At 39.3% G+C, this 16,264-nt stretch overlaps 1 protein-coding gene across 2 annotated transcripts in view; it reads left to right on the top strand.

The window, feature by feature from the left end:
• Nucleotides 1-16,264, top strand: part of LOC126262614 (putative phosphatidate phosphatase) — a 132,869-nt gene that overhangs the window by 65,883 nt on the left and 50,722 nt on the right. For both annotated transcript variants that reach the window (XM_049959369.1, XM_049959371.1), the window contains exon 4: nt 326-383. In XM_049959369.1, the coding sequence (XP_049815326.1) occupies nt 326-383 (58 nt within the window). The remainder of the gene's footprint in view (nt 1-325; nt 384-16,264) is intronic.

The raw sequence follows: 16,264 nt of genomic DNA, 5'->3' as shown, positions 1-16,264 counted from the left end.
ATCACTGTTTTTCATCAAACATTAAGTCCTTTCCAGCTGCACATTTTTTAAGCTCACTACATTTACTTCTTAACTTGAAACATCTCACCTTTAATTGATGAAACATTTACAATGACTCTTGTTTCCTCAAGTATCTCAATATTTGGTATGAAACTCTGAATCAGTGATGTATTGCATTCACCTTATTGTTCATATTGATTTCTTCGCAGCTATTTTGCTGTTTTAAATCTTCACATTTTGTTTTACAATTTTGACTTAAACATAATGTTGTGGAATTCTTGTTTTTAGATGTGTGAATAACAGACTATTTTTTGCTAACTTTCAGGTTGTCTTTTCCATCAGGACATTCTTCATTTTCAGCATATACAATGATATATTTAGTAGTAAGTACCAGATATATATGTTTTAAATAACAAGGGAATGCAAATATAGAGCATGCGCCTGGTGATGGAGTGTTCCCGTAGTGTTCAAATAGAAGACGGAATTTAAAATTCAGTCCACTGTGAAACAAACTGCTTGTTTTGCTGTCTTCCTTTCTAAATATGCCAGTGATACCCCTTTTGGTGTTGAGGACATTCTGCTCTGTCCATTCCACATGAAATCTCAAAACGGAGAGCATTGTAATGCATCATTGTTGTTTCCTATTCTCTGTATTTTCATCACTGTGCCATCAGGGTTTTCAGTTTTTGTGTGCTTTAATTAGTAGATTATCCACTGTGAAAGTATAATCTCTGTCAAAGTTAACATAACATTAGTATAAGTTAAATGTAAGGTGTGACAACAAGTATAACTTTATAGAGAGGAAAATCTTCAATTCTTGATTAATTTTTGTAAAACCTCTGTTTTCCCCCCTCTTCTGCAAGCTTTTAATATTGATTGGATATCTAGCATTAAAGTATAATTTGCCATAGTTCTTGTTTTCTTTCTGGGGATTAGCCTTGCATATATACCTTAAACTAAGAGCAGGGAATAATACTTTCACTCTTAGTGCACCAATTATCGGCTGATCTGTTATTTCATTGCTTATGGCTTATTGTATGGGAAAAACTTAAATACGTCTGAACACACACAGCATACTCATCACTGCAGTATAATGTCACTTTCCTGCCATAGTAACTGATTTTTGTCTTACTTTATTCTTGATATTACGTTAGTGGCAGTTCCGAATGCTTTGTGCAGTGGGAAGAGCATGTGCACAGAAATTGTATAGTACACTTAAATACTCAAAAAGAGCTGTATGCGTTGTCAGCAGGTGAAAGTAAATGAAAGCTGATGTGACTAATTTCCATTGCTTTGACCATTATTACTACATCTACTGCTACATGGATACTCTGCAAATCACATTTAAGTGCCTGGCAGAGGTTTCATCGAACCACCTTCACAATTCTCTATTATTCCAATCTCGTATAGTGCACGGAAAGAATGAAAACCTACATCTTTCCATACGAGCTCTGATTTCCCTTATTTTATCATTGTGATCGTTCCTCCCTATGTAGGTCGGTGTCAACAAAATATTTTCGCATTCGGAGGAGAAAGTTGGTGATTGGAATTTTGTGAGAAGATTCCGTCGCAACGAAAAACGCCTTTCTTTTAATGATTTCCAGCCCAAATCCTGTATCATTTCTGTGACACTCTCTCCCCTATTTCGCGATAATACAAAACATGCTGCTCTTCTTTGAACTTTTTCGATGTACTCCGTCAGTCCCATCTGGTAAGGATCCCACTCTGCACAGCAGTATTCTAAAAGAGGACGGACAAGCGTAGTGTAGGCAGTCTCCTTAGTAGGTCTGTTACATTTTCTAAGTGTCCTGCCAATAAAATGCAATCTTTGGTTAGCCTTCCCCACAACATTTTCTATGTGTTCCTTCCAATTTAAGTTGTTTGTAATTGTAATACCTAGGTATTTAGTTGAATTTATGGCTTTTAGATTAGACTGATTTATCGTGTAACCAAAGTTTAACGAGTTCCTTTTAGCACTCATGTGGATGACCTCACACCTTTCACTATTCAGGGTCAACTGCCACTTTTCGCACCATTCAGATGTTTTTTCTAAATCGTTTTTCAGCTGGTTTTGATCTTCTGATAACTTTATTAGTCGATAAATGACAGCGTCATCAGCAAACAACTGAAGACGGCTGCTCAGATTGTCTCCCAAATCATTTATATAGATAAGGAACAGCAAAGGGCCTATAACACTACCTTGGGGAATGCCAGAAATCACTTCTGTTTTACTTGATGATTTTCTGTCGGTTACTACGAACTGTGACTCCTCTGACAGGAAATCATGAATCCAGTCACATAACTGAGACAATATGCCATAAGCACGCAATTTCATTACAAGCTGCCTGTGTGGTACAGTGTCAAAAGCCTTCCGGAAATCCAGAAATATGGAATCAATCTGAAATCCCTTGTCAGTAGCACTCAACACTTCATGTGAATAAAGAGCTAGTTGCGTTTCACAAGAATGATGTTTTCTGAATCTTTGTAGACTGTGTGTCAATAGACCGTTTTCTTCAAGATAGTTCATAATGTTCAAACACAATATCTGTTCCAAAATCCTGCTGCATATCGATGTCAATGATATGGGCGTGTAATTTAGTGGATTACTCCTACTACCTTTCCTGAATATTGGTGTGACCTGTGCAACTTTCCAGTCCTTGGGTACGGATCTTTCATTAAGCAAATGGTTGTATATGATTGTTAAATATGGAGCTATTGCATCAGCATACTCTGAAAGGAACCTAATTGGTATACAGTCTGGACCAGAAGACTGGCTTTTATTAAGTGATTTAAGTTGCTTTACTATTCCGAGGATATTTACTTCTTCGTTACTAATGTTGGCAGCTGTTCTTGATTCGAATTCTGGAATATTTACTTCGTCTTCTTTTGTGAAGGCATTTTGGAAGGCTGTGTTTAGTAACTCTGCTTTGGCAATACTGTCTTCGATAGTGTCTCCATTGTTATCGCAGAGAGAAGGCATTGATTGTGTCCTTCCGCTAACATATTTCACATACGACCAGAATCTTTTTTGGATTTTCTGCCAGGTTTCGTGACAAAGTTTCATCTTAGGAACTATTATAAGCATCTCGCATTGAAGTCCATGCTAAATTTCAAGCTTTGGTAAAGGTTTCAAATATGGGGACTTTAAATTTGGCATGTTTGTTTCGTTGTTTCTGCAACAGTGTTCTAACCCATTTTGTGTACCAAGGAGGGTCAGCTCCGTCATTTGTTAATTTATTTGGTATAAATCTCTCAATTGCTGCTGATACTATTTCTTCAAATTCAAGCCACATCTGGTCTACACATATATTGTTAACTTGGAATGAGTGGAGATTGTCTCTCAGGAAGGCTTCAAGTTAATTAACTGTTTTTTTGAATAGGTATATTTTCGTTTATGTTTGGCAGATTTGGGGATTACAATATTCAATCTTGCTATGACCACCCTGTGTTCACTAGTCCCTATATCCGTTTTGATGATCATTATTAACTGAGGATTATTTGTTGCTAAGAGATCATGTGTGTTTTCACAACCGTTTACTATTCACGTGGGCTCATGAACTAACTGCTCGAAATAATTTTCAGAGAATCCATTTAGCACAATTTCAGATGATGTTTTATGCGTACCTCCGTAATTAAACATGTATTTTCACCAACATATTGAGGGTAAATTAAAGACACCACCAACTATAATCATATGAATCGAGTACGTGTTTGAAATCAAACTCAAATTTTCTTTGAACATTTCAGCAGTTGTATCATATGAGTTGGGAGGTTGCTAAAATAAACAAATTATTATTTTATTCCGGTTGCCAACAATGACCTCTGCCCACAGTAACTCACAGAAATTACCTACTTCAATTTCGCGACAAGATAAACTACTTCTAACAGTTTCAAACACACCACCGCCAACTGTGTTTAGCCTATCCTTTCGAAACATGATTAGGTTCTTCACAAAAATTTCAGCTGAGATTATCTCTGGCTTTAGCCAGCATTCAGTGCCTATAACAATTTGAGCATCAGTGCTTTCTATTAGCACTTGGAGCTCTGGTACTTTACCAACACAGTTACAACAATTTACGACTGTTATACCCACGGTTCCCTTATCTACATTTTTCCTGTATACGGCTTACACCGTTTGTGACTGAAGCCCTTTTTGTGTGTCTTGAGACCCTCTAACCTAAAAAACTGCCCAGTTCACACAGCCACTGCTACCTGCATAGACACCTCCTGCGTATAGTGGACTCCTGACCTATTTGGCAGAACCTGAAGCCCAACCATCCTTTGGCGCAAGTTGAGGAATCTGCAGTTTACATGGTCGCAGAACCGTCTGAGCTACTGATTCAGACCCTCCACCTGACTCTGTACCAGAGGTCCGCAGTCGGTCTTGTCAACTGTGATGTAAATGGTCAGCTCTGCTTTCATCTCGCAATCAAGACTGGCAGCCTTTATCACTTCTGTCAGCTGCTCGAAACCAGAGAGAATCTCTTCTGATCCAAAGTGACACACATCATTGGTACCAACGTGAGCCACCACATGCAGTTGGCTGCAACCTGTGCTCCTTAATGCATCTGGGAGGACCTGTTCCACATCTGGAATGCCTCAACCCGATATGCACATGGAGTGTACATTGGTTTTCTTCCCCTTCTTGGCAGACATGTCCCTAAGGGGCCCCATAACACACCTAATGTTGGAGCTCCCATCTATCGATAATCCCACCCTCTGTGATTGTCCAGATCTTGCAGGCCGAGAGGTTTGCTCTTAAACAGGACAGGCGATGGCATATGGCTCAGCAACAGTGTCAGCTACAGACAGCACCTGGAACCTGTTTGTCAGACTAACTGGGGAGGCCTTACATGCGGCCATCTGGGAAGTCTTTCACAACCTGCTACGCCCCGAGGCAACCTCCCTCTCAACCACAGATGAGGGGTCAACCTCAGTGCGAGCAGTAACTGGGCTGGCCATCGGTGAGAACCGATCAGAGGATTCAGACGTGCTGGATGTCCATTGGATTTACACAGCCAGCGTGTAACAGTGGTGCCCATCCACTGTAGCCTCAAGCTTTATAACTGAAGCCATGCTAGCCTGGAGCTGAGAACGAAGTGTCACCAACTTGGCTCACATCCGCACACAACAATCGCAGTCCCTGTCATACAAAAGACTGTGGAAAACTAAACTATCTAGCTAAATGGACTATCAGCACGTGCTGCGGAACACTACTGTAGACACTGACAAAAATGTAGGAACTATGTCTAATAAATTATATTAATACGCAGAGATACAAAAACCTAACTACTGAAGCACTTAGGTGAAACTATATAATTCGCCCCTGAGTAGGAACTTGTAACCAAATCGGTTTTCTTTCCAACGCAAACGAAAACATAAGAACTGAGGCCATTAGATATTAAATAAATACACAGAAAATCAAGAAACTAAACTATTAAAGCACACAGGTGATGATATAAAATTCTCTCCTGGTTAGGAACTCGTAAAATATCACAAAATTGGTTACTCCCTGTTGCTGCATGTTTCTCGGCTGGCTGCTGCTGTCTCACTTCTCCTCCAAAGTCCAGTTATAACTGGCAGATGTTAGGCCTGTGATGAATATATGTGAATAATGTTAAGATATGAAGAAATGAGAATGATTGCTTGGTTTAGCATCCATTTTTAGCATCCATTTACAGCAACTAAAGACACATGTCGAGTTTTGAATGTGCAATTGGAATTGTCTTACAATCGGACCATATTTGTTATATTAATCCATAGTATGAACAAATATTGTGAATGGTCATTGAAATTGTGTACAGAGAAACATTAGACAAGCAGAGCAAAGCAGAGGTTAATAGAAATTCACATGTGTGTGAAAAGATGTATGCATGAAGCATACAACTACTGCCAGCATCATACCTTAGCGAAAAATGTGGTAGAGAACCTGAGAAAATTTTGTTCCTATGTAAAATCGCTAAGTGGGTCTAAGGCTTCCATCCAGTCACTTGTTGAACAGTCTGATTGGCGGTTGATGATAGCAAAACAAAAGCTGAAGATTAAATTTCACATTCAAGAAATTGTTCACGCAGGAGAATTGTACAAACTATCAAGTGATCATTGAACAAACTTCCGTATGAACGACAGTAATAAGCATCCCTGGCATAGAGAAGCAACTGAAAGAGTTGAAACAAATAGTCACCAGGTCCAGATAGAATCCCAGTTCAGTTTTTCGAAGAGTTGTTGTTGTTGTTGTTGTTGTTGTTGTGGTCTTCAGTCCTGAGACTGGTTTGATGCAGCTCTCCATGCTACTCTATCCTGTGCAAGCTTCTTCATCTCCCAGTACCTACTGCAACCTACATCCTTCTGAATCTGCTTAGTGTATTCATCTCTTGGTCTCCCTCTACGATTTTTACCCTCCACGCTGCCCTCCAATACTAAATTGGTGATCCCTTGATGTCTCAGAACATGTCCTACCAACCGATCCCTTCTTCTAGTCAAGTTGTGCCACAAGCTCCTCCTCTCCCCAATTCTATTCAATACCTCCTCATTAGTTATGTGATCAACCCATCTAATCTTCAGTATTCTTCTGTAGCACCACATTTCGAAAGCTTCTATTCTCTTCTTGTCTAAGCTATTTATCGTCCATGTTTCACTTCCATACATGGCTACACTCCATACAAATACTTTCAGAAACAACTTCCTAACACTTAAATCAATACTCGATGTTAACAAATTTCTCTTCTTAAGAAACGCTTTCCTTGCCATTGCCAGTCTACATTTTATATCCTCTCTACTTCGACCATCATCAGTTATTTTGCTCCCCAAATAGCAAAACTCCTTTACTACTTTAAGTGTCTCATTTCCTAATCTGAGTCCCTCAGCATCACCCGACTTAATTCGACTACATTCCATTATCCTCGTTTTGCGTTTGTTGATGTTCATCTTATACCCTCCTTTCAAGACACTGACCATTCCGTTCAACTGCTCTTCCAAGTCCTTTGCTGTCTCTGACAGAATTACAATGTCATCGGCGAACCTCAAAGTTTTTATTCTTCTCCATGGATTTTAATACCTACTCCGAACTTTTCTTTTGTTTCCTTTATTGCTTGCTCAATATACAGATTGAATAACATCGGGGATAGGCTACAACCCTGTCTCACTCCCTTCCCAACCACTGCTTATCTTTCATGTCCCTCGACTCTTATAACTGCCATCTGCTTTCTGTACAAATTGTAAATAGCCTTTCGATCTCTGTATTTTACCCCTGCCACCTTCAGAATTTGAAAGAGAGTATTCCAATCAACATTGTCAAATAGTTTCTCTAAGTCTACAAATGCTAGAAACGTAGGTTTGCCTTTCCTTAATCTTTCTTCTAAGATAAGTCGTAGGATTACAAAAATTCATCAGGCCACTAAAGAGTAGTAATTTTGATGGCTATGTTTGTGTTTCTAGCAGAATATTAAAATCTTGTGCCTATTTAAGAGGATTATCCATAAGCTATCTTTGTAGTCAGTCCATGACTCAGTGCATTTTTCCTGGCAGAAGTAAATATGCTGTAGTAACACACATCTACAAAACTGGAGATAAGCAAACCATTTGTATTTACAGACTAATCGCTTCTTCCAATCTTTGAGAAAGTTGCTCCAGCTGTTGCCTGCTAAACGTCTCCACAGCAGCAAGTTACATCTTTAGCTTTTCCTGTGTTTTCCTAGGACCATATTTCGTAAATTTTATGTCTTTTTCTGTTTAAAAGGTTTCATCTCTCACTTTTGACTGTAAGTGTAAATTCAGATAGTCTGTAGCGCAGTTTTCATGTCTTTTGAACAGCCAGCTACACAGTTCATTATGGCATCAGCATCCGTTGGTGACCTATCAAGAGAGTAGCAAGTTGCATATTTAGGTTTCTGTCTGCTTTTATAATTTCCTTCTTCAGTTTGTCTTGCTAGGATGTGTGCAGGCTGTGTGCAGATGTAGGAAGAACTGGTTGCAGTTCACAAACAGTTGCTATGATCAGAATGCCTTCAGGTTGCTGCCTCAGGGTGTAGCCATAGCGGAGAATCTGGTGTGTTGCATTGGACACCACAGATGTTTCTTGTCTCACCCACAGGCTCTGCTACTGAGACACCTCCTAGTGCACCTGACATGTTGGATCTGCCCTCAGACCAGCGTGAGTGGTGGGTGGTAACGCATTTGCTGTCGCTCGAGATGTAGGGGCAATTTGGAGGCTGGCTGCCAGGCCTCGCCTGTTCACCCTGTGAGTGAACAGGGAATGTCCAAGCAGGCACACATGGGGAGGGTTTGCTTGTTATTGGGAGCTCCAATGTTTGGCGCTTTATGACAGTCTTCGGAAGACACTGTTCAGGGCTGGCAAGATAGTGTGCACTCAGTACATCTGCTGACTTGCCTCATCCAAGATATTTATTTATTTATTGTTCCGTGGGACCACATTAAGGAGAAGTCTCCATGGTCATGGAACGAGTCAATACATGAAATTATAACACGATTGTAGAAACAGATAAAATGAAATATAAGAAACATATTCGGGCGACAAGTCATTAGTTTAAATAAAGAAAATCAATAATGTAACACTGGAATTTGCTTAATTTTTTAGCTCTTCCAGGAGCTCCTCGACAGAATAGAAGGAGTGAGCCATGAGGAAACTCTTCAGTTTCGACTTAAAAGTGTTTGGGCTACTGCTAAGATTTTTGAGTTCTTGTGGTAGCTTATTGAAAATGGATGCAGCAGAATACTGCACTCCTTTCTGCACAAGAGTCAAGGAAGTGCATTCCACATGCAGATTTGATTTCTGCCTAGTATTAACTGAGTGAAAGCTGCTAACTCTTGGGAATAAGCTAATATTGCTAACAACAAACGACATTAAAGAAAATACATACTGTGAGGGCAATGTCAAAATTCCCAGACTATTGAATAGGGGTTGACAAGAGGTTTTTGAACTTACACCACACATAGCTCGAACAGCCCGTTTTTGAGCCAGAAATACCCTTTTTGAATCAGTAGAATTACCCCAAAAAATAATAACATATGACATAAGCGTATGAAAATATGCGAAGTAGACTACTTTTCGTGTTGAAATGTCACTTATTTCAGATACTGTTCTAATGGTAAATAAAGTGGCATTTAGTTTTTGAACAAGATCCTGAACATGGGCTTTCCACAACAGCTTACTATCTATCCGTACGCCTAGAAACTTGAACTGTTCCGTCTCGCTTATAACATGCCCATTCTGTCTGATTAAAATATCAGTTCTTGTTGAATTGTGAGTTAGAAACTGTAAAAACTGAGTCTTACTGTGATTTAGCATCAAATTATTTTCCACAAGCCACGAACTTATTTCATGAACTACATTATTTGATAATGTTTCAATATTACACACAAGATCCTTCACTACCAAGCTGGTGTCATCAGCAAACAGAAATATTTTTTTTGAATCACCGGTAATACTAGAAGGCATATCATTTATATAAATAAGAAACAGCAGTGGCCCCAGCACCGACCCTTGGGGAACGCCCCATTTAACAGTGCCCCATTGGGACTGAACATCATTACCACTCTCAATATTGCGGAGGATTACCTTCTGCTTTCTGTTCTTAAAGTAGGAGGCGAACCAATTGTAAGCTACTCCCCTTACTCCATAATGTTCCAACTTCTGCAGTAATATTTTGTGGTCAACACAGTCAAAAGCCTTCATTAAATCAAAGAAAACACCTAACGTTCGCAACTTTTTATTTAATCCGTCCAAAACCTCACAGAGAAAAGAGACTATAGCATTTTCAGTTGTTAAGCCATTTCTAAAACCAAACTGTACATTTGACAGCAAATTATGTGAATTTAAATGCTGCAGTAACCTTGTATATACAACCCTCTCGATAACTTTAGCAAACACCGATGGCATAGAAATGGGTCTATAATTGTGAACATTATCCCTGTCTCCCTTTTTATAAAGTGGCTTCACTACCGAGTACTTTAATCGGTCAGGAAACCGACCACTCCTAAGGGAAAAGTTACAGATATGGCTAAGTACTGGGCTAACATACATGGAACAATACTTCAGTATTCTGCTAGATACCGCATCATATCCATGAGAGTTCTTGGTCTTTAGTGATTTAATTATTAACTCAATCTCCCTCTTGTCAGTATCATGGAGGAGCACTTCAGGTAACAGTTTCGGAACACTTTTTTCTAAGAGCGCTATATGATTCCCTGTTGGGACTAGGTTTCTATTTAGTTCACCTGCTATATTCAGAAAGTGATTATTAAATACTGTACATATATGCGACTTATCAGTAACATGGACATCCCCACTACGCACTGATTCTATATTCTCGACCTGTCTCTGCAGACCAGCCACTTCCTTTACGACTGACCATATGGTTTTAATTTTATCCTGAGACTTAGCTATTCTGTCTGCATACCACATACTTTTTGCTTTCCTAATAACTTTTTTAAGCACCTTACAATACTGTTTGTAATGGGCTGCTGCATTTAGATTTTGACTGTTTCTAACGTTTTGATATAATTGCCACTTTGTTCTTCAAGATATTTTTATCCCTTTAGTCAGCCACCCAGGCTGCCTGTTTGTGCTAGTACCCTGTTTTGAACGTTCTAACGGGAAGCAACTTTCAAAGAGCACGAGAAAAGTCTTGAGGAAAGCATTATATTTATCGTCTACTGTATCAGCACTATAAACATCTTGCCACTCTTGTTCCTTGATAAGGTTTACAAAAGTCTGTACAGCAACTGGATCAGCTTTCCTAAAAAGTTGGTAACTATATTTAACATGTGTTGCAGCACAAAAATCTTTTAGACTTAAAATTTGTGCATCATGATCTGAAAGACCATTCACCTTTTTGCTAACAGAATGCCCTTCTAGTAATGACGAATGAACAAAAATATTGTCTATGGTTGTTCTACTGTTCCCTTGCACTCTCGTTGGAAAGAATACGGTTTGCATAAGATTATATGAATTAAGGAGGTCTACCAGCAACCTTTTCCTTGCACAATCACTTATACAATTAATATTGAAGTCACCACATATAACTAACTTTTTGTATTTCCTATAAAGTGAACCAAGAACCTCCTCTAGCTTTAGCAAAAATGTTGTGAAATCGGAGTCTGGGGATCTATAAATAACAACAGTAAGAAGTTTAGCTCCACTAAATTTAACCACACCTGCACAACATTCAAACACCTTTTCAGTGCAGTACTTTGAAACATCAATTGACTCAAATGGGATACCGTTTTTCACATACATGGCTACTCCCCCACACCGTAAAGAGCTCCTAGAAAAGCTGCCAGCCAACCTGTATCCTGGTGAAGGAAGCCTCTGAATTATCTCCTTATTTAAGAAGTGTTCAGATATACCAATAATTTCAGAGTCAACATCTATAAGCAGTTCACTAACTTTATCTCTAATACCTTGTATATTTTGAAACAGTTCCACGAAATGCACATTCGTGTTGCCAGTCTGAGTGGCTATCTTTTCCAGGTCACCATCTATGTCATACTCCCCATCCTTATCAATACTATTACCAGCCCCACCCACAATCACTACCTGATCCTCTTTAGTAAAATCCCTACATAACCCCCCTATGTTAAAAGTCACCTGAGCCAATCCTGCATTAGGCTTCACAATGCTGGTGACCTTGTACTCACTCCCCAAAACTTCCTGCAACTGCTGGCCTACACCTCTACCATGAGAACTACCTAACAGCAGAACCTTCTTCTTTCTCTTAGACTTTGCAACTGTCCTAGCCACCGTAACTGCTGAGGTCTGCTGCATACTTCCTACATCTACAGCTCAGCTACTAGAGATTCCTCTCCACTAGACTCTGACAGTTGGTCATATCTATTACAAACACCAATAGTAAAAGTATCTGAAAATCTCCTTCTACTAGCAGATCTCTTGCCAACAGCCAGCTCCCATTCCCCAACCCCCTTCTCCCTCCTCAATACTCGATGTTAACAAATTTTTCTTCTTCAGAAACGCTTTCCTTGCCATTGCCAGTCTACATTTTATATCCTCTCTACTTCGACCATCATCAGTTATTTTGCTCCCCAAATAGCAAAACTCCTTTAAGTGTCTCAGTTCCTAATCTAATACCCTCAGCATCACCCGACTTAATTCGACTACATTCCATTATCCTCGTTTTGCTTTTGTTGATGTTCATATTATATCCTCCTTTCAAGACACTATCCACTCCGTTCAACTGCTCTTCCAAGTCCTTTGCTGTCTCTGACAGAATTACAATGTCATCGGCAAACCTCGAAGTTTTTATTTCTTCTCCATGAATTTTAATATCTACTCCGAACTTTTCTTTTGTTTCCTTCACTGCTTGCTCAATATACAGATTGAATAACATCGGGGAGAGGGTACAACCCTGTCTCACTCCCTTCCCAACCACTGCTTCCCTTTCATGCCCCTTAACTCTTACAACTGCCATTTGGTTTCTATACAAATTGTAAATAGCCTTTCGCTCCCTATATTTTATCCTTGCCACCTTCAGAATTTGAAAGAGAGTATTCCAGTCAACATTGTCAAAAGCTTTCTCTAAGTCTACAAATGCTAGAAATGTAGGTATGTCTTTCCTTAATCTTTCTTCTAAGATAAGTCGTAGGGTCAGTATTGCCTCACGCGTTCCTATATTTCTACGGAATCCAAACTGATCTTCCCCAAGGTCGCCTTCTACTAGTTTTTCCATTCGTCTGTAAAGAATTCGCGTTAGTATTTTGCAGCTGTGACTTATTAAACTGATTGTCCGGTAATTTTCACATCTGTCAACACCTGCTTTCTTTGGGATTTGGATTATTATATTCTTCATGAAGTCTGGGGGTATTTCGCCTGTCTCATACATCTTGCTCACCAGATGGTAGAGTTTTGTCAGGACTGGCTCTCCATGGGTTGTCAGTAGTTCTAATGGAATGTTGTCTACTCCGGGGGCCTTGTTTCGACTCAGGTCTTTCAGTGCTGTGTCAAACTCTTCGCGCAATATCATATCTCCCATTTCATCTTCATCTACATCCTCTTCCATTTCCATAATATTGTCCTCAAGTACATCGCCCTTGTATAGGCCCTCTATATACTCCTTCCACCTTTCTGCTTTCCCTTCTTTGCTTAGAACTGGGTTTCCATCTGAGCTCTTGATATTCATACAAGGGGTTCTCCTTTCTCCAAAGGTCTCTTTAATTTTCCTGTAGGCAGTATCTATCTTACCCCTAATGAGATAAGCCTAAGCCTCTACATCCTTACATTTATCCTCTAGCTATCCCTGCTTAGCCATTTTGCAGTTCCTTTCGATCTCATTTTTGAGACGTTTGTATTCGTTTTTGCCTGCTTCATTTACTGCATTTTTATATTTTCTCCTTTCATCAATTAAATTCAATATTTCTTCTGTTACCCAAGGATTTCTACCAGCCCTCGTCTTTTTACCTACTTGATCCTCTGCTGCCATCACTACTTCATCTCTCAAAGCTACCCATTCTTCTTCTACTGTATTTCTTTCCCCCATTCCTGCCATTTGTTCCCTTATGCTCTCCCTGAAACTCTGTACAACCTCTGGTTCTTTCAGTTTATCCAGGTCCCATCTCCATAAATTCCCACCTTTTTTGCAGTTTCTTCAGTTTTAATCTACAGTTCGTAACCAATAGATTGTGGTCAGAGTCCACATCTGCCCCTGGAAATGTCTTACAATTTAAAACCTGGTTCCTAAATCTCTGTCTTACCATTATATAATCTATTTGATACCTTTTAGTATCTCCAGGGTTCTTCCATGTATACAACTTTCTTTCATGATTCTTAAACCAAGTATTAGCTATGATTAAGTTATGCTCTGCGCAAAATTCTATCAGGCGGCTTCCTCTTTCATTTCTTAGCCCCAATCCATATTCACCTACTATGTTTCCTTCTCTTCCTTTTCCTACTGACGAATTCCAGTCACCCATGACTGTTAAATTTTCATCTCCCTTCACTACCTGAATAATTTCTTTTATCTCATCATACATTTCATCAATTTCTTCGTCATCTGCAGAGCTAGTTGGCATATAAACTTGTACTACTGTAGTGGGTGTGGGCTTCGTGTCTATCTTGGCCACAATAATGCGTTCACTGTGCTGTTTGTAGTAGCTTACCCGTACATCTATTTTTTTATTCATTATTAAACCTACTCCTGCATTACCCCTATTTGATTTTGGATTTATAACCCTGTACTCACCTGACCAGAAGTCTTGTTCGTCCTGCCACCGAACTTCACTAATTCCCACTATATCTAACTTTAACCTATCCATTTCCCTTTTTAAATTTTCTAACCTACCTGCCCGATGAAGTGCATTCTACAGTATTGGCCCCTTACCTAGCTTGCATTTATTGCGTATCTCTTGCCCAATGCAAAGTCCCAAGCGACTGGAAAACAGTGTAGGTGAACCCTGTATATAATAATGGCAAATGAATGACAAAATTACAGACTAATATCCCTAACACTGGTTTGCTGCAGTATCCTCGAACATATTCTCATTTCAAATATAATAAGTTTTCTAGAGACCAAGAAGCTTATGTTGATGAATCAGATTGGTTTTAGAAAGTGTTGCCCATGTGAAACTTGGCTTACCCGTTTCTCACATGATATACTGCAAACTATAGATGAAGGACAAAAGGCAGATTGCATATTTCTAGACTTCAGAAAGCATTTCACATGGTGCCCCATTGCAGGCTGTTAAAGAAGGTATGAGCATATGGAATAGGTTCACAGATATGTGGATATGTGAATGGCCGAGGGAAGTGTGATAGGACTATTATTATTCTCTGTATACATAAATGATAAGGCAGACTTAGTAGGAAGCAATCTGCGGTTGTTTGCTGATGGATGATGTGGTATACAGTAAGGTGTCGAAGTTGAGTGACTGTAGGAAGATACAAGTTGACCTAGACAGAATTTGTAGTTGGTGTGATGGATGACAGCTAGCTCTAAATGTAGAAAGATGTAAGTTAATGCAGATGAGTAGGAAAAACAAGCCCCTAATGTTCAGATACAACATTAGTAGTGTTCTGCTTGACACATTCACGTCATTTAAATATCTGGGTGTAACACTACAAAGCGATATGAAATGAATCGAGCATATGACAATTTTAGTAGGGAAGGTGAATGGTTGACTTTGGTCTATTGGGGGTATTCTACGAAAGTGTGGCTCATCTGTAAAGGAGACAGCATATAGGATGCAAGTGAAACCTGTTCTTGAATACTGCTTGAGTGTCTGGGACCCATGCCGGGTGGGATTAAAGGAAGACATTGAACCAGTTCAGAGGTGGGCTGCTAGATTTGTTACTTGGTAGGTTTGAACAACACCCAAGTGTTACATAGATGCTCTACTTCCTCCAGCTTACATTGCATGTAAGGACCACGAAGATAAGCTACAAGAAATTAGGGCTAAGATGGAGGCTTATAGACAGTCGTTTTTCCCTCACTCTATTTTCAAGTGGAACAGGAAAGGAAATGACAAGTAGTGGTACAGGTACTCTCTGCCATGCAGTGTATGTTGGGTTGTGAAGAATCTGTGTATATGTAGATGTAGAGGCAGGTAATGGTTTGAAAATGAACACAAGTGTTGGAAACTAGTCACCAATGAAAAGAATTATATGCAGCTGTGACAAAACCTTACTAAATTATAAACAGATGAAGTGCTTCTTGTGGACAAAATTGTTGGGATCAAATGAGAGTGTTGCAAAAATATTTAATTGGGCAGTAGTGCAAAAATGTGAATTGTTTTGAAGAAGCATGTAAAATTCAAGGACCTCATTGGTAGAGTCCTAGCAGTAGAAACATAATTATAGTAGTGAACTACTTCAGTATTTTATTTCCCCAGTAAGAATTTCAAATTTGTGTACAACAAGCAGATTGATTATTGTGGTGCAACATTAGATGATTTAAAAAGTTTGGCACAGTGTATTTTTTGCTGGTAACAAATGCATTAAAACTGAAAAATACTGAAACATTTGATTGTATACTCACCTGCCTTCTAGTGTCATGTTACATGGAATACTAAACTTTTTCACCCCAGTGAGCTTAGCCAGTTTCACTTAGATCCAGGTTTCGTGAACATGGGATGCTTGAATGGGGGCTGGCCAGTGCCACTAGCCCTCGTCTATTACCCATAACCTCTGTTTATAAGCTGGAACAAAATGTGTTATAGAGAGTAGGTGGACTGTGTCTTTGCCACCAAGTTCAAGGAGAACATCACCTTAGCTTATTAATGATAACATACTGAGTGG

This window comes from Schistocerca nitens, chromosome 6 (assembly GCF_023898315.1).
Source record: "Schistocerca nitens isolate TAMUIC-IGC-003100 chromosome 6, iqSchNite1.1, whole genome shotgun sequence".
In the NCBI taxonomy this organism is placed as follows: domain Eukaryota; kingdom Metazoa; phylum Arthropoda; class Insecta; order Orthoptera; family Acrididae; genus Schistocerca; species Schistocerca nitens.
This window is presented reverse-complemented; position numbering and strand designations above follow the sequence as displayed.